We start from the raw sequence: 24,580 nt of genomic DNA, 5'->3' as shown, positions 1-24,580 counted from the left end.
GACTCACAGCCAGCACTCAGCCCACCTGGAGGGATGCTGCTTTTACAAACCAAAATAAAGCTAGCTGCACTGGGGACACTTTCTACAAAGCCTCTTGTTAAAGGAGATCCTGTGTGTTCTAAAAGCAAGTTCCCTTGTGTTCATTTTGGGGACCACGAGGCCGAGTTACAGCATCACCGCTCACAGGCTGGGTGGGAGGTGGGATGGGTCTGGGGCCATGAGCAGGCCATAGCCCCACAAGATCCCTCCCTGGAGCCCTCCGGTGGCATCAGGAGCCTAGGCCACTTTCCTGCTTTAACCACATCCACATAGAACTTGAGAAAAAAATCAAGACACAGACAACGAAGTGTTTTCTACTGAAACTGTTATTTATTATTTGCCATTAAGAACTGCAAACTACACTACTAAGAATGAACAACATTCTCTTCAGTAAGCCTTTTTCAAAACACGAAACAAAGCTCTCCGTGGGTCAGGCCATCGCCTGCGTCCCTGGTTCGTACCAGCAGCAGCAGCGGCCGCGACATCCCCCGGTACCCAGCCCGCAGCAGCACGTGTTCGTCAGAGAAATGCAGTGCTGAAGGAGTGGAAACCAGCCAACCTTCCCTGCTCCCCCAACTCTACCTCACCGGCGGGGCGCAAGAAACAGGAAAAACAAAACAGAGAAAGTTGCTTATGTGGGCAGCACGAGGGCCGGCAGGACAAGCAGGCTCAGGGCAGCCATGAGTTCAGGCCCCACCCTCCCAGGCAGGGTTCGGAGGAGGCTGTGTGTGGAGGCGCTCTGGGACAGCCCATCGCCTCTGCCTGAGCCCCCCACAGCCCATTTACACTTCTGGTGGGACAGAAGCCAGGCTTCCAAGATGGACGGCAAACCCGAATGGGAGTGGTACAGCCTGGGCCCAGAGGACTTGGACTAAAGGCTGCAGGTGCTGAGGTTAGTGCTGAGAAGGATCTGGAAATGTCTCTGACTGGTACACAAGAGGGATGGGGCGCCAGGCTCACATCGTAAAGCTGTGAGCTTTACCTTCCGGCCCTAAACCACCTAAAGCCTTGGTGAGTAGAAGGCAGGCCCTGGATGGCAGCAGGCTGTACACCCCGCCCCCGCCAGGGCCCCAGAGCAGCTCCTCCCCACACCCAACCCCGACCCAGAGGAAGCTGGCGCGACAAGCAAGCAGCAGCACGCGGGGCGTCTGGGATGCCCGGACCCGCAAAGGCGGCATGAGAAAGATGCAGCCTACTTGGACTTTACCTGCAGCTCCGGGAAAGCAGGCACATCCCCGTCCTATTGAGTCCCAAGCATGGGGACATCTTTGGGTTTCCACCATGTGCCACCACTTTACTAGTTTGCTCCCCAGAGGAAGGAGAAACCCTGCTGCACTACTTCAGCCCGATCTCCCACTGAGGTAGCCCTTGAGAAGCACGCCAGGCAGGCGGTGCGGAGGGCAGGGGCCTTGGAGGGCAGGGCCGGACCAAGTCCGCAGGCACCATTCGTGCACGCCCACCCTGCAGCTCTCCGGAGCCTGACTTGGGACGTGCCCCACAGAAATTCATGTCCTTGGAACTTCAAACAGGACTTTAATTCCAAAGCAAACCCAGAACCGAGTGCCCAGGAGGAAGCAGGGCAGAGGCAGCAGGCGAACACAGGGTGGGCCGTGTCGCAGGGAGAGCTCTCAGGTGTGAACGGCTCAGCTCTCTGGAGCGCCTGCCCAGCTGCACGGGCCTTCCCACGGGCGGCGCCTCGTCTGTGCCAGGGAGCCCGGCGAGCCCTCCGGGCCTGCACAGTCCCCAGGCTCGCGGGAAGGCCCCCGGGACAGGGCAGTCCTCCATCCGCGGGCGGAGGCAGCATGGGGCGCGGGCATTCAGCGGACGGGCAGGCTGGATGGATGAAACACGGCGGCGCCAAGCGCCCCGAGGCAGGGCCGGGCTCTGTAAGGGGCCCCCAGGAAGGGCCAGTGGAGACTGTCCCCCAACTCCAGGATTTTCAAAGAGACAAGATTTCAAAGTCTTCATCTTCTGAATCAAAGAATCTTTCCAGTCGCTCTACGTCAGAAGAATCTAGAAGAAACAAGACAATACCTCATTAAACGCCTGACATGGGGTCTCTGGTTGGCGGGGACGAGGAGACACACTACCCACACCCTGCATGTGGCCTGCTCGCCCTTGATGCAACAGGAGAAAAGGGGACATCAGGACCACCCTGCTGAGGCACTGGCCCTCCTGGGTCGTGGGGCTCCGCAGGCCAGGAGCTTCAGCCGGCGAGGGGAGGGCAGGAAAGAGAATCCCACAGGCACTTCTGAAACAGAACACGCTTCTCGGCAGAGCACAGAGGGAAGGGGCAGTGGCTGGGAGAGCAGGGCTTCCTGTCCCAAGAGGAGTAGCACCCCGTGTACCATCTGGGGACTGATGGGACATCTGTCCTGAGTATCCAATGAGACCCCCTGACTCCCTGTAGGTTCCTGCCAGACAGCGGGCTCAGTCACCACCCTCCATGATCTCCTCGGAGAAACAGGGACACAGGCCCCGTCACCATCACAGAGACAGATGGCTGCCTGAACGGGATGTGTGCATGGCTTGCCTGCTGAGTCCCGGTTCCGTGTGTGCCACAAGCCGCTTCACTTTAGGGAAACTGAGGGCCTGAGTGAGGGAGGAGGCCCTGGGCCTAGAGCTACTGAGCAACAGGACACGGAGCCCACCTGTGGCCTGCCATTCCAGGGCTGGCACCCATCCTGGACCTCATAGAGACACTGGACCATCGCGGAGAGCCTGGCATGTTCCGGCTCACAGGGACCCAAGGGGCCACATGAGGAGCACACCCGGCTCCACACCCCGGGGGCCGGCTTATCGCACATGTGATGAAGGACAGGGCAGCAGAGTGCCCTGCTGCCACTTGGGGCCCAGGCTATCCAGCAGCACCCTGTCCCACATATATACCACCAAAGGCTTACATCCTGGGCTCATACAACTGGAACAGGACCTGGGCGAAGCAAAGAGGACAGAACACTGCACAGACCATACCACTCCCAGAACAGCTGTGTCCCCACCTGAGATGTGGCCCTGTGGCCTTCACACTCACCTAAGGACAGGTTCAGGACGTCAGGGCAGGCCAGGTGAGAAGGCTGCTGCTCCACCAGCTCGAACATGGGCAGGGCACCTCCAAGCAATGACAGCTGTCAGCAGACAAGGCCGTTAGACACAGCCATGGGGGGTGTGGCGAAGCGCCCCCCATCCAGAGAGATCACACTGCTGGCAGAGGGAGCCGTGAGCAAGGACAGGGAGGTGGCCTCTGCTGGTCTGCGCATCATCAGGTCTCCAATCGCTCACACAGAGGGCGCCAAACTCCACATGCCACCTCCGCTCGCAGCCACAACACGGGCAAATCTGAAACGCCCTGCAAAGGCTCACAGCAAGCTCCGTGGCCATGTTCTCTGCACATGAGGCTGAAGCCACAAGCCACACTGTGAGCTGAGGGCCAGGTGCCAAGGGAGGCAGGACCCCAAACCAGAGACGCTGAGACAGCCTCCTGTAACCACCACCCACATGAGGGGACCTGCCACCCACCTGTCTGACTCGTTGGCACCAGTCATCAAAGTCGTCCTCAGTCTTACAGAAGAAGCCCTGGAACAGAAGCAGCCGTGAGCAGCACGCGGTGAGGCACACGAGCTGGCCACACTTGAGTGCAGGAGATCTAGGTCTCTGCCCTCCTCTGAGGGCTTGGTCCGCAGCTCGACCCTCCGCCCTGATCAACCAGGCCACGGAGGCCATGTGCAGTTTCATGGCCTGGCCATTCACATGCCACCAGAATCCACAGGGCACAGCACAACTCAAAAAGTGGGCCTCCCACCAGCGGCACCTAGACGAGGGGAGCCCTGGGTCCCACGCAGAGTCAGTGGCGATGACGCGCGGCTAGAACCATCACACACGCAGCACCTATGCCAGGGACATGTTACTAAACACTCCAGGCGCCACCAGAACTCTAGGTGCGATCCCGGAAATGGGTGCCCTCTCCCTCCACAGAGACCATCCGTGCCGCCCTGGCTCGGGTGACAGCACATGCGTGACATGCTGCTGGGAGACGAGAGGCCAGGATCTCCTGAGGAGCCCACATGCAGCCCTCCTCCTGTCAGGCAAGGACAGGGTAACCCCTCCTGCCTGGTGTCCGCATGCCCACAGCCCAAAGCACTGCCACTCTAGCCTGCACTGTCTCTGTGAGCACCAGCCTCAGTCCACTACGGAGCAGCGCTCACAGCCCCAGGAATTCAACCCTCCAAGGCACGGCTCCACCCGCCACCCACCTCAGGACGAGACACGAGACGCACAAACCACAGGTCCAGAGAGCTCCATCGGGACCAGGATCTACCTTGTCGGGGACTTATTAGTTAATCACTCCCTGAGGGACACCATTCCTTCCAGGTGTTTCTGACCCCCATCCCCATCAAATGCATTTTAAGAATACATAGGTTTACACAAATCACAGCCCAAAATTCTACCTTGTAATCAGAGCAAAGAAGCTCATTCTTAGAAATCATCTGCCAGATACATTAAGTCAAAAACTCCAAAGTCAAACTCCAAACCCCAAAAAGGTGATGTGGAACAGGGAGAGGAGCAGACTGCCCCTGTGTTGGGGGGGCCACTAGCTGTGAGGGCCAGGGAGCCATGGGGGACCACAAAGGCTGAAGGCCCCAGGCACGCACAGGGAGCTAACAGACATTATTAAAACCTTCTGTGCCCTGTGCATGTGAAACCACATCAATATGATACTTCCTCCAGTGCGCTGAAAACAAAATCATAAAATCGGAGACCCTTCCTTCCCACCTGCCCACGAGCTCCCATGGCCAGGGGAGCAGGCAGCACACAGCGGGGGACGCACCACGGCAATGGATGGGTCGAGCTCGCTGATGCCCATCCTGCTGGGCGGGTGGCGGCAGTGGAAGCTCTCGTCTGGGATGAAGCAGCTGTCAGTCAGCTCCACCGCAGGCTGCGTCGTGTGCGGGTCCAAGTAGATGAGCTCCTCACCTGGGAAAGATGAGCAAGTCATCGGGAAGGGAACAGACTGGGGTCCCACTCCGACAGGCCACGTGGAAATCCACCTGCTCACACGCCACGTTGGGAGACAGCAGGCATGAGATGGGGTGGGAGCCAGACCACTGCAGGGAAGGAGCGTCCTCAGGAGGCCAGCACCGGCTGGGCAGGGATGTAGACCTCTCACAGAAGCGTGCTGCTTCTACACCGGACACCCAGGGTCAAGCCAATACCCTCACGATGTTTCAGTTGCCAGCAGGACCAGCACTCACCCACGTAGCCTATGAAGTAGTGAGCGCTGTTGGGCTTCCCTCCGATCACTCCCAGGGACTGAGGCATCATGAAGCAGCGCTGCAGGGCAGAGGGGAGGCAGGCGGCTGAGCACACTGTCTGGTGACCACAAGCCCATGTGCCACACGAAGCCAGCCTCCTCCCCGGCCAGGGCCTGACGGGGTGGCAGGGGATGGAGAGTGAGAAGACGTGGTCCCCAAGAGCTTCATCAGCAGGTACCGTGCAGCTGTGTCCAGGAAAGCCCCACGCAGGCGGTGGGGCTGTGGAAGGCACAAGTGAGGGGCTATGGGAGGAGGTACGGACAGGGGCGAAAAGCGCCCATGCAGAGAGGTGTGCGGGGCGGGGGGGCACCACACTGAGACCAGTGCTGCTGGGGCCTGGGGGCAGGGGAGCAGAAACTGCAGAGTGAGCGTGGGGGCCAGCAGGAGAGGTGGTCAAGACCACTCAGGTGGAGGCCAGGAGTCCACAGGGCGGTAGGTTGGGGGGGCAGAGAGGTCAGAGGGTAGAACGGGCCAATATGGCGACAACAGCAGGGTTTTAACAAGAAGCAGTATTTCGGTCCCTCTGCTGGTCAGCGAGAAGGCCCACCTTCAGCGTCTCCACATAGGCCTCGTTGATGTCGGTGAGCCCCAAGCGCAGAGGGATGAGAAGCACCAGGGGTCTCCATGGTGCTGGCCTGTTGGTGACCTCCGCTCCCGCCGGGAAGCCGTTACAGTGCCGGCTGGAATCCGTGGGAAGTGCGGAAGCCCCCGCACAAGGAAGGCTGCCCCTGCACAACCTTCCTGGAAAACAGAGATGTGCTTTCAAGCGCTGAACAGAAGCCGACAGAAGCTCACCCAAAAGGAACAAGCGTGTCATTACTCAGTCAAGGGAAACAAGTGTAACGAAGTCAAGTGCTTCACACAACCTGAATCTGGAAAACAAGTCTAAGATGAATCCTAACACCCACAGAAGAAAAAAAAGAAAGAAACGTTTTCTACGCATGTTCAATTTAAAATTGTCGTCGTGAAACAGTCTCGAATGAAAGCAAACACACACCGCCACGCATCCCGGGCAGCATTGAGGCCAGCGCCATGGCCATGACAGCAGCATGCGCACTGGCCCCACAGCTGGGACACCATCAAGGAACAACCTTGCTCCTCCCTTGTCAGTGTGGAGACAACTCATATCTTCTAAGCGCACTGCTACTCTTCCATCAGTGTGCTACCCTGAGGCTGGCGGTGGGGACAGGGACATTCCAGGGGCCCCAGCCCAGCAGGCACCCAGGCCATGGTTTCTGAATACCTTTACCTGCTAAACGGAACCAGGGCTCTTCAGAGAAACCACTGACCCCAGGCTGGGGAAGAGAAAGGACAAGGTGGGCCAGCCACCTTGCTAGCCAGTAAACCCAGCAGGAGGGATGGTTACAGAAACCACCATTCCAGGCAAAAATCCTCGATGTACTTTCAGTATCGCTCCCGGATCCCCATTAATCCCCATCAATCACAGGGAGGCAGAGACACAGCCTGAGCTATGACTCGAGCCTGGTGACCCATGGAAACGCCACTGACCAGCCTCCTACCATGGTGCTGAGGACAGCCGCCAGGCAGTGCTCTCGGCCAAGAGGTCTCCCCAGTCTACCCTGACGAACCAAATACAGAGTGTGGGTCACTGTACCAAATGGGCCTGACCTCTTGAAAATGTCAGTGCTATGAAAAAGCAGGAAAATAAACCAAGATGGAGAACTTTCCAGATCAGAGGAGTCTGCACAGGTGTGGCAAGCACATACAACCCCAGCTCCTTGAGCACAGGCTGGAGTGAACCAGGGAGGGCCAGGCTAGCCAAGCAGCGGGAAGGCAGGTGTGCTGACCACCAACCACTGGGGACACAGGAGGGAGGCGGATGGCTGCACGAGTGCGGGACTGGAATTCCTCAGAATGCACAGCTGGAAAACGAAGAATGGGGGTGGAGGGACTCCCTGCCGACTACACCTTCCTCACCAGCAAAGACCCTCACATTGATCGGCTCAAGAAATGATGGATGCAGGCCCCACGGCTGCACTTAGGGGACTCACCGAGGCTGCACGTGGCCAGTGACATGGCAAGCGTCCAGGAACCCACAGGCCCCTTGGTCATGTTCCCTTCACATTCCCACCATGCACGAGCTCTCTCCAAGCCAGTCCGTGACAATGGCCACATACCATATAACTGCCCAGCACGCCGCCCCAGGCCCACCAGCACCTGCCACAGCAGGAAAACAAGACAGCCAGACCAGCAGGACCACCTCTCTTCAGAAGCAGTTTCCTACCACTACTTCATCTGGATGCTTCCCCGTGTCTGTCTCTGACTCTGGAAGTGCATATCTGAGGAACCTCCATTTAGAAAACCAGGAGGCGTTCAGGTTTGAAAACGCCAGCTCCAGCACAGGGAGGCTGACCTTCTGTCCCTCCTCGGTCAGCTGTCCTCGCCTCCTGGAAGTTCCAACCACAGTCTCCTCTGCCTAGGGTCTGCACTACCTGCACGCTTCCTGTGCTGTACCTCTCTTGAGTGTTGTCTCGGGGTCTTCTTCCATCTCTAACTCCTCCCCATGTTCAAGGCCTTCCCAGTGTCTGCTGCGCTCATGAAGCTCGAAAGCCATCCAGGGAAAGCACTGGCAGAGGCTGCTCTGGGGGTCCTAGCTAGCCCCCCAAGGAGGGTGGGCACATCTCAATCAGCAAGGCTCTCCCCGCCCAGCACCCTTCCCCTGAAACAGGGAAGGCGGAAAGCCCGCGCTTTTACCAGGGAGCAGCTCCGGACACGGGGACAGCCCTGGCTTGGCCAGTACTGGTTCTCCAACTTTTGCTTTGGTAAACTGGAGCCTTCTCTCCCACACCTGTGACCCTACGCAGCTGAGACTAGAAAAGTGGCTGCTCACCTGCCTTGGCTGAGGCCTTAAGTATCCCCTCCCCAGCCCCCTGAGGCTTCTAAAGCCAAAAGCAATTAGCACAGCCATTCAGAATCCCCTCCACCTACTAGTCACCTCACTAACCTCACTAACCTATGCACAGGCCCCCAGGCACTGTTTCTGTCCCAGCGTCCTTGCTGGTTGTATACCGACGCTGTTCTTCCTAAGTCATCCCCCTGATGAGACTTCGTCGCTTCTGACTCAGGGGGGGAGGACTCCAGGGCCCTGACCATGGCCGTGCAGCCACATACACACCCCAACCATGAGACTGTTACATCTGCAGGCCCGGGCCCTCCTCAGAACAGACCCAGTCCTCCTCAGACAAGACCAGGTCTGCACTGATTTCCAATAGCATGGTTACAGATGACCTAAGATGCCGAGAGCCAGGGGCCATCATCTGGGGACATGGCTGAGTCTCCTCCAGGCCCTAACCCGCACCTCACCCTGGATCCCGCAGGAATGCAGGCTCTGGAAAGCAGCCTGTCCCTCACTCCTTCTTGGCACAGCATCGGTGACTAAAGCTTCAGCATGCCTGGATCTTTCAAGTTTCCCACAGATCCTTCCAGGAAGAGGAAGAGAGCTATGCTCCTCTATGCTTCCTGTTACACCTTGGCTAGAGACAGTACAGCTGAAAGCTGTTCCTGCCTTTCCTTGCGGTGCATGGTGCCAGGGAAAGACTGACCCAGCACACCTGAACAAGTTCTGGCAACGCGGATATGGCAAGTTGGGGTACAATGTAACCCAGCTCTGCAGAGAGTCCGGGCCCATCCCCTAAGCCTATTGTACAATGGATGAGAATGAGGGATCCCCTGGCCATGTAACAGGGCACCGACCTGCATGCCACTCAAGGCCCCTCCGTGGGCTGGGGAGCCGCTCCCTGAGTCCCACTGGCTACAGCCCCTGAGCTCTCGTTCACTTACTGATGTCCTCCATCACCACCGTGTTGTCCATGGCTATGTGGACTGCCAAGGCGCTCCAGGTGTCGAAAACAGCCAGTTTCCTAACAGAAAAGAGAGGACACACCAGTAAGCCTTCACAACTCAAAGACCTCTCACTTCCAGGGGCCAAGTAAAGGAGAGGGCAGCAAATGCTCCCGCAGGTTTGCAGATGAGAAAGATCACAGCTGAGACCTTCAGGGCTGCAGATGAGAAGAAAGCCAAGGCTGTGGCCTGCTTCTTCCCACCTGGGCCCAGTGCTGCTTCCATTACGTCCAGCTGCCGCATGGGGACAGGGTCCCTGCACAGGAGCCCTGGCTGCAGGGCGTTCTTTCCTGGGGAAGGGAGCACAAACCCTGTCTGAGCTATACCACGGCTTCTGCCAGCCCAAGCAGGCCCAGCATCCTCATGCCCCTTGCACCTTCACACTCTGCTCCACCTCACCCCAAAAGTGACAGGCTGACAAGCAGCTCAAGCCCCACAGAGAGATCTGCGGTTAACAACAGTAACTGGCAGCAGAGAGCATCCAAAAGCTTGAGCCTCTGCAAGACAAGTGAGCGACAACCACAAGTCTAATGGGAGAACCTAGTTCATCTGGGGACACCCGTGAGGGGCGCAAGGCGTCAGGGCCACATAGAGCCCCTCCCCATGGGAAGGTCAAAGTGGTGCCCAGGGGAACACATGCAACACTCTGCCAGTTGACTCACTCTCACACCTGCTGAGGGCCAGGTACAGCGGTGAAACCCACTGACACACAAGACACAAAGCAGCCCCCCAAGACACGGACAGTCCAAACAAGAGGCAGGCAGTGGGTGGTGAGCACAGCAGACAACAACAGAGCAGTAGTTGGGGCACTACCAGTGCAGGTGCAAGAAGGCCTTGATGCTGGGGGAAGGCTGCAGCAGGTGCAGAGGCCCTGGGCAAGGCATGTGCAAGGAGCACAAGGTACAGTATGCCTGGGACTGAGCACAGGGGCAAGCAGTGGAGACAGAGCCGGATTGGGAGGCAGAGCCACGTCTACACCTGCAGCTTTCCCTGGAGTCATCTGGGAAGCCCCAGGACAGTTCTAGTAGAAAAGGGGCAGACAGCCACCATGTATTTTATGAAGATGACACCTATTGGTATTTTTTTTTTTTTAAAGATTATATGTATTTGTGAGAGAGAAAGAGGGAGAGAGCCGGAGTGTGCATGTATAAGTGAGGGAGTGGCAGACAGAGAAGCAGGCTCCCCGGTCAGCAAGAAGCCTGATGCGGAACTCGATCCTAGGACCCGGGACCACGACCTGAGCCAAAGGCAGATGCTTAACTGACTGAGCCACACAAGCATCCCAACACCTATTGGTATTTTATTTTTATCTTACTTTTTTAAGGTTTATTGATTTAGGGGCATCTGGGTGGCTCAGTGGGTTAAGCGCCTGATTCTGGCTCAGGTCATGATCTCAGTTCCTCCGATCAAGCGCCATGGTGAGCTCTGTACTCAGTAGGAAGTCTGCTTCACTCTCTCCCTCTGCTCCCCACCCACATGTATACACTCAGTCTCTCTAATAATCTTCAAAAAACCCTCGTTGATTTAGAGACAGAGTATGTGCACAAGTACAGCATCGGGGGGGGGCAGGGAATCTCAAGCAGACTCCGCACCAACCACAGGGCCCAATGTTGGCAGCAAAGGGCTCGATCCCACCAAAATCAAGACCCGGATGCTTGGGGCGCCTGGGAGCCTCAGTGGGTTAAGCCGCTGCCTTCGGCTTCAGGTCACAATCCCAGGGTCCTGGGATCAAGCCCCACATCAGACTTCTTGCTCAGCAGGGAGCCTGCTTCTCCCTCTCCCACTGCCTCTCCCCTCCTCCTCGCTCATGTTCTCTTTCGTTCTCTTGCTTTCTCTCTCTCTCTCTCTCTCAAATAAATAAATAAATAAATCCTCTTTATTTTAAAAAAAAGGGAGAGATGCTTAGCTGATGGAACCACCCAGGTGCCCTAACACCTACTTGTATTTTAAAAGAGCCTCGAGGACATCGAAGAGAAAAGGAAGACCAACAAGGAGGCAGAAATGGGTTTTGGACCGTGGTGAGGACAGGGAGGTAACAAGCACTGGTTAGAGTCCAGACCCAAATGAATGAGGTGTGTTGAAAAAAAAACCCAGCATGACCCCAGTTTTTTTTTCTGAGTTCCTGGAAGGACAGCACTGACATTCCCTGTAGAACGAACAGGCCGGGGACGGGGAGAAGGGTCAGCTTCTGGTTCTGGCTGTTAGGCTGACATGCCCCTCGGACATCTCAGGGGTGCTGCTGAGTAAGTACCTGGACCCGAGTCTGGGCACAAATCAGCATTGGGGGGGGGGGTTGACTCTCAGAACTGCACCCTGTAGACCACAGCTCATGCTGCTGCTGGCAGAAAAGAGAAGCGGCCTAAGGCCAAGTCAGCCCCGCAACGCTCTTGGAGGGGAGACGACAATGGAGCCATCGCCATCAACAGGGACCAAAGAGCATGACTGTACCACCCAGGGTTTCCTAGAGAGAACATCTGCACCAAGAGCCACCTGCCGAACAACTGAGTAAACAGAGGACCAAATCTTGGCATTGGGAAGGGACTAGATGGACAGCAACCTCGAAGGAGCTGCTTCAGAGCAGAACTGGGGACAGCAAAAGCCCACAGACCATACTGGCAGATCCCACGTGCAGGCATGCACACAGACCACACACACAGGCTGTGCAGCCACACCACATGCACAGACCACGTACGCAGTCCACGCAGACCATGCAGACAACTCATGCAGGCACACACAGGCTACACACATGGACTACACACGCAGACCACACACACTGACCACACAGGGAGACTGACCGTGCAGAAAGACTCTGCTTCCAAGGTGTGCAGGGCTGGACCCAGGGCTCTTAGGGGCATGTGGTAGGGGCTGAGTAAATGGGGGGGGGGGGCAGGGTGAGGGGACAGAGAGACCATGGGCAGACTTGAGGAAGGTGGATTTGTAAAAGAAAGTAGCACTCTGGCAGGTCCCCAGCAACCTGCCAAGAGAGGCCATGTGGACAGGGCAGCCCTTCACTGCAACTGTGGGTTGTGGGGAAAGGGAGAAGGGGTAGGTTCAGACACCAGGAGCAGGGAGCCTGGGTTACAAGGAGCAGGGGACAGAGGTTTGAGTCTGGATGTGGAAGGAAAGCCACAGGGTCCACTGCGGGGAGAAGGTCGGCACAGAGGCCGAGGCCCATGGCACCCACACCGCACTGCTGTCACTCCAGACCAGTTTCAACCTCCAGCCATGTAACAGACACAGAGGCCCCATCCAGCAGGCACTATCCGGATGACGACACTCCTCTATGAGGAAACATCACGGGACATGACCACCTCCGAGGACTCTCAGGAGGGCCATGAGGGGAAGTATAAAAGACCCCTCAGACTCAGGAGAGTTTGAATCCACAGGTCATGCTCACGCCACCCCAAGGAAATGGGAGGAATAGGACTTGGCACATACTTGAGCACCTGGGCAACAGTGTTGGGCCCGTACCACTGGCCGATGGACTTGCCCTCGCCAACTCCCATTTGTGCTGTAGGAAACAGATGAGATTAGTGACATGTGCTCCCCCCGTCCCTCCCCTAGAAGAGGCCCATCTTGGCAGCAGCACATAGCAGCAGGAACACTCCACAGGAAGCCTGGACTGGCACGCCTCCTCCCCGCCTCCAGCAGGTGCTCCTGACAGACTCCAGGACACTTTCTCCAAGAGGGAGAGAGGCCACGTCAAGGGTCATCCCTCACTATAAGCCAAGATACCAGCCCTTCAATAAGGAGTAGGATAGAGGAAATTCAATGAATCAAAGTTATACCTTTACTTCCTTCTGTAAGTGAGGACATGACGCTCAAAACAAAGGAGCATTTACACTTAGTGATGGGCTCAGAGAGGGATGACCCCTGGAGATGCTGTCCCACCCGCACTGCTGCCGCAACGAGCAGCCTGCACCCCACTGTGGCCATGCACCCCCCCAACCATGCCACGGCAAGGCCCCGGGTCTGAGCTGGCCTGGCCCATGCCACAGCCCCCGGTGGCCACAGCCAGAGGGACCTACAGCTTCACGCCTCACACACCCGAAACCAGAGAAGCGCTCGGGGGAAACCAATGACTTGGCCTGCTCTAAGTAGCAGGGCCTGACGCACTTAGCAATCTCCCACCTATCTGGTGAATGGAGTAGTAACTATCCTTCCTGTCGATGAACGCGTTGAGGACATTGAAGTAGCTATCAGACTGCCTCTTCCGCTGGGTCCACCTCCAATCTAGTGGAGAGATGCAGAAATTCAATTTTACCAAAAGAGGAGAAAGAAGCCTTTACATTTCTAAAACACTCAAGCGACAGATGATACCCTTTTCTGAACCTTTCTAAAGTTAAAAGCTAAATTCTCTAGGATTTCCAAACGCATACATGCTAACCCATCAAGATAAACCCATACAGCACAGAAAACAGTTTTAGTGATATGAAGATCATTTCTAAAACATGAATGTTCATCGATATTCTTTAATGTCACTTTTTAAAAATCAATGAAAACCTGTGGGCTGCCGCTCAAGAAAACCCTGAACGCTAGTCTGCATGCAGTGGGTAACCTAGGCCCCCAATCCTGTTGGCTTCCAACAGGCTGTGACTCACCTCGGCCTAAATGGCGGCACACCAGGGCCTGGGCAAAGATCATCTGTCCGCAGCGCAGCATGCAGCCCCAGCCTGTGTCCGAGGTGGGGCCAGTGCCCCCTGTCATGGTGAATAAAGACAGAGCCCTCGCCGTCAGATGGCCCAAAAGCTCAGGAGTCCACTGGCAAGAGGCCTTGGTCCTAGTATGCTGGGATCAGCCCTATGCCGCATCAGCTCTGTCTCAGAGGACAGGCCATTTAGAACCTGATCATGCCAAGTGCACATTTATTGGGCAATGACACGTCCTGCCAACCCCTTGAAAGTGGCAAAATACATGAACAGTTAGTCTGTCACAGAGAATTAGATTGTCTGGAAAACATATGGAACACACTAAGTCTCACAAGTAATCGAGGAAAGTCCAAGTTCAATAAGGACGACCTTTCTCCACGCACCGGAAGAGCCAAGCTGCATCTGCTGGGAGCTTGGCCTGTGTGCAGGAGGGCGGCAACACAGCCTGGGCAGGCCAGTAATAGCCCTCAGCACTTCAAGCACACGCGCCCTGGAGCCCAGCCACATCATGCCCCCTGCCAGGGCCCAGAGGATACCCATCCTGGGCACTAGAGTTCTGCGGGTACTCTGAGACTGGCCCCAGTGCGACAGGAGACATCCCAATGTCCAAAGGCCCAGTGAGGTGAGAGGTGCGAGGCGGCACGGGAGCAGAGAGGCCAGGGCCAGACCTCAGAGCGGCAGCCCCAGCAGACCCCATACTTCCCTGCAGTGCCACCAGAGGTAGCCCTTCCTACAAACGCCCCGAGGGGCAGAGTTGGGGGCATGCAACAACTCCTGTTCCCACCAGCCATACCTGCCAGCCATCTCCCCATGGCTGGGAAGGAGAGACTATGTGGGCCCTTAGTGGCAGGCACCTTGCTCCTCAAGGATGTTCCCAAACACTACAAGGCTCCTCTAAGCCCGGCCCCACTCTGTGCATCCAGACAGCGACCTGCAGGACAGCGATGTCCCCGCACCAGTGCCCAGCACACCTCCATGACCAGGTGCTTCCCTGTCTCCAGGGCTGAGCACAGCACCTGTGGCATGAATGGCATCCCGGAGCAAAGCAGACAAATGCCATTGTTAGGTGGCCTGTGGTGGCACTGGTCTAGTCTCCCTATCCCACAGCACCCCCTGCCACGACCCTGCAGCCGTACCACATGCCCCTCCCTTCCAGAGAACCCAGGCTCGCATCTCTGGGCAGAGCCTGATGGAGACAGGCCACCTGGAAGCTGCAGCCTCCTGGTGCCGACCCTCTGGTCTCAGGTTCTCCAACTGACAAAGCTAGGCTGAGAGCTGGGGCCCCTCCCCATCCACCTCCAGGGCCAGGACTCTGAATGGGACTTACATCAGAGCAATGTGAAGACAAGGCACATCCAAGCGGCCCTTCAGGTCTCCCTGCAACTAAGTGCGGGACACCGCAGAAAAGGTGATGACGTGGAGCAGTGGCCTCCAGATACCCTGGGCCTAAAGTCTGAAGCGCACTGTGACAACTGTGACCCAGGACACTGTTCCAACGTACACACCGAAGCCTCCTGAAGCCACACGCTGCCTCACTGTGGAAACCCACGACTCCACACTCCATTCTGCTCTCACTTTGAAATGCTACTTGTGACTCATTATCCTGACTCTGAGGTCCCAGTAAGAAACTAGGACCAATAGTCAGAAAAATCCCTGCCCTCGGGAGAATCGGGATTCCTGGGTTTAGATCCTAACTCTGCCACATAAGGGGCAAGACCTCAGCTGGCTTAAGTCACTAGGGTCGCCGTGACATCAGAGATGATGTGGCAAGGACCGGGCATCCCGCAACATTATGCGTCCGACCCGTCCTACTTTTAAACCCTGTATCTATGAGCACGCGTGGTAGCCGATGGCATACTTACCAATGGCTGGGAAGTTCTTCCTGTATGTAAACCAAAGTCTGGATGCCACATCGGACAAGATCTCATCCTTTTCTAGGGATTGTTTAAAAGCAGAAAACATACACAGCCTTAACTTTGTAGATCATATGATAAAGGAAGTTAACAGATAACTATTATTTTATTCCCCCAACATGAGAGCACAACGGGCTCCAACATGGCTAATACCTGTGAAAATGCTGTATTTTCTACCCAGTATCCACACAGGCTCTGAGGTCTCCGGGAAATCTTCAAACTCAGCAAATCGAAGAGTGTCGTAGGTCAGAGTAGCTATTGAAACCAAACACACATTGATCCCATTTTTATCATTTCATAAAACAATATGAAAGATCATTTCCAGCATTTCCACGTAAAGGACTCCGTGTAACTCTGTGTCTCGGCAGGGCAGTGACAATCACCAAAGACAAAGCAACTGTAAGCAACAGGGCAGCAGCCCCCGAGCCTCGCCTTCCAGCCGACACGAGGACGAGGCCAACGGTGCCAGGCCCAGGGCAGGAAGCCCCTGACTTCAGTACTGGTTTTAAACTTAAACCTACAGAACAAAAGTAATCACTGCATCTCAGCGTGCAAGCTGAACAGAAGGTAGAGTCAGCGTCCCCTTGGAGCAGGTGTCCAGAGACCAAGGGGAAGGCAGGGACTTCGGGGTAAGAAACACAAGCTTGGGGATGGTGACAAGCAGCCATGGAGGGACAGGTACTATTCCTGGGTGGGACACAACCCCTCAGAAACAGACACACCCTTCTGCAAAGTCCCTGAGACTCCCTGTAGCTGTTTTTGCTTCAAGATGCTCCTAGAAGAGCATGGCCACCAGCTCTTACCTCCTAAGAAGGTGCTCACAGGACCTGTGCACCATTTCATCCTGTGCTGTTTCATTTAAGAAGCCAGAGAGGCCCAGTGTCCCTCTCTGTCCTTGGAAGCCGACTGAGGAAAACCTCTCTACACGGTTTCCAGACTCAGCAGAGCACAGACCAGCACCTGCGAGGCAAGGGGCACAGGGTATCCTGGGTCCCCCAACTCTTCAACTGCTCCTCACAGAACCCTAAACACACAGTTCTCACCTGCTGTCGCCCAAGCATCAATGGTACCTAGTCACTAGTGCCCTCACCTGCAAACTGCCCAGAGAACTTTGGAACATCAATTATAGTAGTTTCTCCCACATCTGAATTTATTTTTTGACAATAGCCCCACCTTTTGGTAACAATGATGTATTAATTTTCAAAAACCCAAAGACTAAAAAAAAAATTATTAAAAAAATCATCTGCAGCTTCATACTTAGCAAGGAATCTCCTTCCAGAAGTCTCTGCATAGATTGGTGAAGGAAACCATACCATACCTGTGATTTCCTTGTCTCTATTCTCTCAACGATGACGGTCAGTCCACATAGACACAGAGCTCCAGCAAACATCTGATGGTCCCACAGCACCCCACGGCACAGATGTCCAGGCCATCGGTAACTCCCGCGCCCTGTCGGGGTGCTCCTGACATACCCTGCGTGAGCATCCCTGCGTGTCCTTCTGTGCTGTGCATAACCCTTGGGGGTGCTGGGGCACAGTGCTGGTCTGAATGCCTGCAGTGAGGTCCAACCCTGGCTCAAGCAATGCCAGCTTCTAGGTTCTTTGGGCCCCCTGACCCCTCAGTGTAGAAACGTCCTTATTCATAAAATGGGGGGGGGGGGAATAACAGGATGCCCTCCTAGTGCAGCTGCAGAGTATCCATGAAACCCTTCCCATGAGGTGCGCACACCCAAGCTGGCAGACAGAAGGGCGCCAAGGTCAGCCTGGGTCATTAATGCTGAGGACACAGAACTGCAGGTTCAAAGCCATACAATTTTACTGCACCCGAAAGACTAGACTGGGCGCACAGCTAATTCTCAGGCCCAGGGTTGGGTGAGCAATGCTCCATGAACAAAGACATCCAAAGAAATCAAAGACCCTGCATTTGCTACTTCAACAATTCTCTGGCTGTCAGGAGCCCAAATCCAGCTATGCCTTTTCTTCTTTTCACCTGAAACCTGACAGCGTCAGGGCAGTCCTGTTGCTTCTAGAACCAGCTGTGCTGCCCAGGGTGCCCGAGCACGACAGTGGGTGCTGGGAGCTGTCACCCACCCAGTTTCACTCAGGGGCTCTGCTCAGTATGTCCAACTTGCCTGTGCTTCCTCAACACCAAGCACACTGCTCTATGCTTGGGGACAATCAGAGTCCAGGTTTCTCTCCCCCTCCTTCTACCTAAGATTACTTGTTTCTGCCCATGATTATCAATGCTACGTTTGAGTGAATTCAAGTTCCATGATCTCAAGTAGCTGCACACATCATGGCGTTTCTGTTACTTCTCTATTTATAGGACCCCTGGGCTTTAACTGATATGTAGATTCAAACCAAAACATTTACTCTCAAGGAAAAAGGATGCAAATGACCTTGACTCTCCTGCCCTACTGATGCCCAGGACCCTTCGAAGGCCACCACTGTAAACGAACGATGCAGAGATTGCTACCAATCCTGGAAGGCTACCAAGTGCTGTGGGTGAGTATCTTGTGTGTGCTCTGTGCCATAGGGGCACAGCACTTGTCAAAGGACCACAGCCCCATATCAAAGCTGGGACGCCTTTGAAGTAGAGAGGTAACAAAATGCAAAGCAGGCGTACTTCTTAGGTTTACTAGCAAACTTTATAGGCAACCAAGCCAACTTCAGAGGGAAAAAATAAGAGGTGTTCTATTAAGTTAACACTTTATCACCAAATTTTATACAACAGCTAACCAAATTATGGGTTGTGTGGCCTCAGATTCTTTACCGCATCAGCCAAAACCATGCAAGGAGACACACACACTGTCATTCCAAGCAAAGGAACAAACTACCAGGAAGTGACCCCAGCTCTTACTAGAGTAGCAGGGACCTCGAAGTGACGGTACACATATGTCACCTGTGGGTGACTCCCATGCCCCTATGTCCCCCAAGCACCTCACATCACTGCTCCTTCTACCTCTGCCCCTCCAGCTGACTGCTTGTGCGAGCCGCTCCCCCTGAATCCTGCTTCTGTTGGGTGCAGGTCCCGTGTGTCTCTGGAACTAGCTGCAGACACAGCTACCCCACGGCCCGGCAACTTCCTCAGACAGGGACTGTGTTCCTGTTGGTCCTCGGGGACGCTGTGCGTGGAGTGTATGTCCATCACACCCACTGAACACAGTCTCCACTGTGGGCAGCCCGAAGTCTGACCCTCACTTAGTGGAGACCTTACTGTGCGCCTCAGTTTTCTCACTGGTAAGATGAGAATAGCTGTGTTTCCCTCAGAGACAGTGTGATGAAACATGAAAAGCTTTGCCCCACGCTGGGCAACAGTAAAGCATGTTTTGGGGTGGGGTTCCCTGGGAGTCACTGGAATAGGTAAGTTCGTGGTGCCACAATATGCAAGGAAGACCAGTCTCCGCGTTCTGTAACAGGTGTGGCACCCAGTGCGACACACACAGGAAACTCACCCAAATACATGGTCTAACTCACTAAAGCAGAATGTAGCCAACAAGCCTGTCTCCCAAGCCTGGGCTTTCGGGAGCAGAAGCCAGCCATCAGCGACACCTCACCAGCTAGCTCAATGTCCTGAGGTTTCTGCCCTGGTAAATGAGCACACAGAGTCCCACAGACCCGCAGCAGTTCCAACCAAGAAAGCAAGTGAAGGACTTCTCATCCCCGTACAAGCAGCAGAAAGTCTTGACTGGCCTTCGGTGGCTCTGCCCAGCCCCGCCTGCAGCAGGGGACAGGACACCTGGAATGAATGCCACCGCCCCAATGCCCTCAGGGCTCCTGCGGACAGAGGCTGCTCACTCAGCGCAGGCCCCCTGCATTAGACCAGACCACCAAGCTCCCAGACCTTCTGGGCCGCACTCCCCAATGGTGCTCTCAAAAATACCATTCACTCCTGACACTCAGTTTTCAGTTCTATGAAGATTTGGTTTTGGAGACAGAAGAGCCCACTTCCTAGCTGTAGGGTGCACGGACCTGGTCCCCCTGCCACAAGGTGGGACACAGCTGCTGCTCTGCCCGTGGGACGGGAACACAAGGCCGGGGCCAGGTTCCAGCCACATGTGCAGCACCCAGCAATGGTTTCCAGCACTTCCTCATCCTCCTTTTCATAGTATTCCAAGCCTCGTTATCTATAAAATGAAACTAACTCTCCCTTGCCCTCTACACAACGCCCCTCTTATTGTCGGTGTTAATTTAGTCAAAACACATATTAATACTTGTGTAGAACAAAAAACATTACAGAACACCAGGTCAGAAAACAGCTGAATAGAAAAACTAGTACTTTTCTATTTTAAAACTAAATTTCACAATCAGTTACATCTGCACAGATTGCCCAATACAGAGGAGTCTCAGACTCACCTCCAACTCTCTACTCAGACTGACAAGCTTCACAGGGGCTGGAGGCCAGCAAATTCTGCATCCTTCCCAGACAGGGTCACCCCAAATTAATTAGGACTCAGAATAATTTCATCATCACCACACATGGTATCAAATCATATGTGCAGTTCACATACTCCTGAGTGAAAAGAGATCAAATCTCAAAAATAACGCCAGTCTCCAGACTCCAGGAAATGGTTTTAACTTCCACTAAGAGGACACAGAGGACGAGCAAGACTGACAGATTTTGGCCAACGTAAGAACTGATGCTGTTTCAGAGGCACTCTCCCTCATTTGGTCACCTGGGTCCCAGACACCTGATTTTCCACATTTTCCTCCAAGAGGTCTCTGACCACACCCACAAGAGGAAGCAGAAAGCCCTTTAATAGTATGGCAATTCCATTAGAAACAAATATTTTAATATTATTAATCTGGCAGAAAAAAGCATCACTTTTCAAAGATATTCCCTCAACCACCTATAGCTTCTGAGAGATAATGCTTCGTAAATAAAATCAAAAGAAGGGTTCGCCTTTCCTTTAGAAAATGTTTATGTATAGGGACGCTGGGGGGCTCAGTCGGTTAAGCATCTGCCTTCCGCTCAGGTCATGATCCTGGGTCCTGGGATACAGCCCGCACTGGGCTCCCTGTTCAGCAGGGAGTCTGCGTCTCCCTCTCCCTGCTGCTCCCCCTGCTTGCTCTCTCTCTTTCTTCCTCCACCAACTAAATAAATAAGATCTTTTTTTTTTAAATTTTTTTGAAGATTTTATTTATTTATTTGAGAGAGAGACCGTGAAAGAGAGCAAGCGAGGAGAAGGTCAGAGGGAGAAGCAGACTCCCATGGAGCCGGGAGCCGGATGCGGGACTCGATCCCGGGACTCTGGGATCATGACCTGAGCCGAAGGCAGTCGTCCAACCAACAGAGCCACCCAGGCGTCCCAATAAATAAAATCTTAAAAAAAAAAAAAAAAGGAAAATGTTTAAATTTAGAATAACAGGTTTTCAAGTAGTTACTTTTTAAAATCCCAAACATGAAGATGTTGGCAGTTCAGTTCTGAATGAAAAGTAAGGAAGAGAAAGGAAAAGCGCCCGGAAGGTCAGCTACACCAGAGACCTAGAAAACACTGCACTTGTAAGCATACTGCACAGAACACCACACTGAGCACACTGTTGCCCTGCAGGGCTCAGCAGCCCCTTCACACCACTGCCACCTTATACACTAACAGACTTTCTAAACTGAAGTACTTGTAGTGCAGGAACACGTAGGTGATATTAATTCAAGTTCTGCTTCCTCGATTACCAACCATATGCCAGACACAGCTGAAACCCTGAAGATGCAAGCTTGAGATATGGCTCTGTCCTCAGGGATGGACAGCACAGTCATGTTTCAACTGAGGGCACCCACCAGCCTCTTGAGCCCAGAGTGTGTTCTCACACACAGTGCTGGGGGCTTGGTGGAGAACACAACCAGCCTGCAGTCCATCTGCACCTTCTGGACCTGTCTATGCCAGCCAGCAGCCCTGGGTGCCCCTCCTGGGCCCCTTCTCTTTTCTCCTCCTCTCAGACCCTCAGGGACTCATTCAAAGCAGCTTTCCACACACTTCCACTTCAAGTCCAGGCCGACGCCCTCAGCTCCAGGCCTGTGGGCCCTAAGATTCCCTGGACATCACAACAAAGATGTCTAGCAACAGTCCGCTCATACAAAACCAACAGCTCCCCCACCAAGCAAGACCCCCAAAGTCTTCCCCACCAGAGGTTCTCACTTAGGCCATAAACCTCAGCACCATCTTCAACTCCTCCCTCTCCGTGCCTCCCCTCAACCCATCACTTCCAGCCTATACACAATCCTGACGTCTCAACCCTCAAATACATCCAGAAGTCAACCTCCTCTCTCCACCCTGAGCTAAGCTTCCATGGCCTCTCACTTGCCTCATTCCAACAGCCTCCTAACCGGGCTCCTTGTTTCAGCCCTTGCCCCTCTGCAGGACATGCAGTATGTTCTGGACAGAGCAGCCAGAGCCAGTCTGTGAAACATAGGTCCAGTCACATTACTGCTATACTCAAAACCTTCCAAAGACTCACCAACTCATTTAGAATAAATTAACACCCCAGTCCTCACTATGACCCAACCAGGCCCTATGACTGGGCCAAATCTGTCTCTCTGCCTTCAGCTCCTACTTCTCTCACCCCGAACTGCTGCATCCTGGCCACAAGGGCCCACTTGCCCTTCCTCCTGCACTGCTTTTGGGTCTTGGTCAAAACTTACTTCTGGGGGCGCCCAGGTGGCTCATTTGGTTGGGCAGCTGCCTTCAGCTCGGGTCATGATTCCAGGGTCCTTGGATCGAGCCCCACATCGGGCTCCCTGCTCAGCAGAGAGCCTGCTTCTCTCTCTCCCCCTCTCCAACGCTCTGCTTACTTGTGCTCTCTCTCTAACTCTGTCAAATAAATAAAATATTTCAAAAAAAAAAAAAAAAAACTTACTTCTGCCTGCAGTGAGATTTCTTCCCTGGTTATTCCGGGTATAACTGGAACTCCCTCTTGCTTGGCCCACATCACTCTCCCACATGAACCACATGGTTTTTGTCTATTTTGTTCCCTTCTCTAGCCCCAGGGTCTAGAACAATGCCCAAGACAAACCTCTCATTCAATAACAAATGTAGTTTATTGAATGGATCACTATAAAAACAACTAGGAGCTGCCCAAGACTTGGTCAAAGAAGGCAGAGTCTGTAAGGAGTCCAGGATCAGAGGAGGCTGCACCATTAATGAACCCTAAAAAGATGTAAAGCATCCTGTCAGGAAAACTTCTCCATCACAGCCTCCAAGGATCATATGTTTCATCAGCAGCAACAGCGGCCTTCAAATGCAAACACTTTTTTCCTACTCTGAAATACACTTCAACTTCAACATGATGATTTCCATTTTTTAAGCTAATATAACCAACACAGAATTGTGTTTTCCATCTTACCCAAGTCTCTCCTACGAAGTCTGAAGTATCCCAGCAGTGATAACTTCAAAGAAAACAGATAAATATTTCTATTCCTTTCTCCATCCCATTTCCCCAGGAAACAGCAAAACACTCTGTGGTTTCTTTTTTTTTAAAAGAACTTCACAAAACACAATCTGGTAAACATGCTTCTCTGGGAGTCAAGATTACTGTTTGCTCCAGCCAGATGCCACAAGTCACTGAAATACTGGCCATACACGTCTGCATTCCAGTTTCCACACTGAGATTTTGGCAAATTTAAGTTGCCACTGCCATGAGAAGAAAGACAAAGCAAACAAAGCTATCCAGGATGACAGGTGGAATTACATCAGGTGGCGGTGGGGGACGGGAAGGTGCTTGAAGGCAAATCACTCCCTACAGGGAATGAAAGGACTAAAACTGTCCCCACTCTTGGTGGGGGACCAGAGAGCCGGTGTCAGAACACTTTCAGGGCTACTGAACAAAGATCCAGAACAGTTTGCCGGCAACACGTAAGGGATGTCCCCGCTGGAACAAAAGCACAATGAGACAGACCAGAGAGCCACACATGCACATATCCCCACGTGTACACGGGCACACACGCACACATACGCCCTCCCACCCGCCACATACTTCGCATCAGGACCCCAAGAAGTTAAGATATGACGACATGAATCCAGTTTCTCTCTTCAACCACGAAAAAGAAGCTTGCATGATGTACTGGTCACTGAAGTAAAAAATTTCAAAAATAGCTGCGTGTTCTGTGAGTGTTGGGAGCACGTTTCTCGCCATCAGGCTCCCGATGTAACTTCCAAAGAGTTAAAGAGCTTCCATTCCTTAACGTTTGGGGCGTGGGCTGGCGGCAGGCACAGCACTCTCCCGCCGCCGGTTCTGGAGCTAGCTCCGCCCGGCACCCCCCCGCCCGTCTCGGACAGCGCGCTGCCCCTGCTCGTCAGCCCCAGCCTTGGGCTTGTCGCCGGGCGCCCGGGCGCTGCGGGCGGCCCTGAAAAAGCGCCGAGACACGCAAACAGCCCACTGTCAGACCCGCGCCGGCCTTCCCACGGACGCCGTCCCCGCCCCGCTCCGCGCCCGGGCCGGCTCCGCCCCGCGCCGCAGCCCGCACCCACGCCGCGCTGGGCAAGGCCCCGGCAGCAGAGGGGCCAGGAGGGCGTCGCCCGCCGGTAGCCCTGCACCCGCTCGGGCCCTCACCTGCGTCCATCTTCCCTCTCCGGCCGCCGACTGAACAGCGGCGTCGCTCCGACGGTTCCGCAGCGCGACGCGACGGGCCGCTGCCGGGGCCAATCCGGGCCTAGCGGGCGCGGGCGGGGCCGGAAGTGTGGGAGGAAGTGCACGTCCGCCATCTTGGCGTACGGCGAGGCCCAAAGCCCAGGGCTGGGCCCGCGCGCCCGGCTCCCTGGCGGCCTGCCCGTTAGCTCCGGGCACCCCGACAGCGACTCGTGGGGATTGCGAAGGCA

The 24,580-nt window shown here is 54.6% G+C and overlaps 1 protein-coding gene across 1 annotated transcript; it reads right to left on the bottom strand.

Annotated features, from left to right (window-relative positions):
• Positions 1 to 347: 347 nt before the first annotated feature.
• On the bottom strand, positions 348 to 24,561 carry ATG4B (autophagy related 4B cysteine peptidase). The gene is given in 14 exon segments (XM_032355481.1): positions 348 to 2,052; positions 3,071 to 3,164; positions 3,556 to 3,612; positions 4,865 to 5,010; positions 5,289 to 5,367; positions 5,896 to 6,089; positions 9,150 to 9,229; positions 12,648 to 12,720; positions 13,341 to 13,442; positions 13,811 to 13,909; positions 15,721 to 15,792; positions 15,925 to 16,026; positions 24,315 to 24,349; positions 24,351 to 24,561. Coding segments are annotated over 14 exon segments (1,323 nt in total). The 5' UTR covers positions 24,467 to 24,561; the 3' UTR covers positions 348 to 1,978.
• Positions 24,562 to 24,580: the final 19 nt, after the last annotated feature.

Source organism: Mustela erminea, chromosome 8, assembly GCF_009829155.1.
Source record: "Mustela erminea isolate mMusErm1 chromosome 8, mMusErm1.Pri, whole genome shotgun sequence".
In the NCBI taxonomy this organism is placed as follows: Eukaryota; Metazoa; Chordata; class Mammalia; order Carnivora; family Mustelidae; genus Mustela; species Mustela erminea.
Note: the sequence above shows the minus strand (reverse complement) of the source record. Positions and strands in the feature narration are given on the sequence as shown.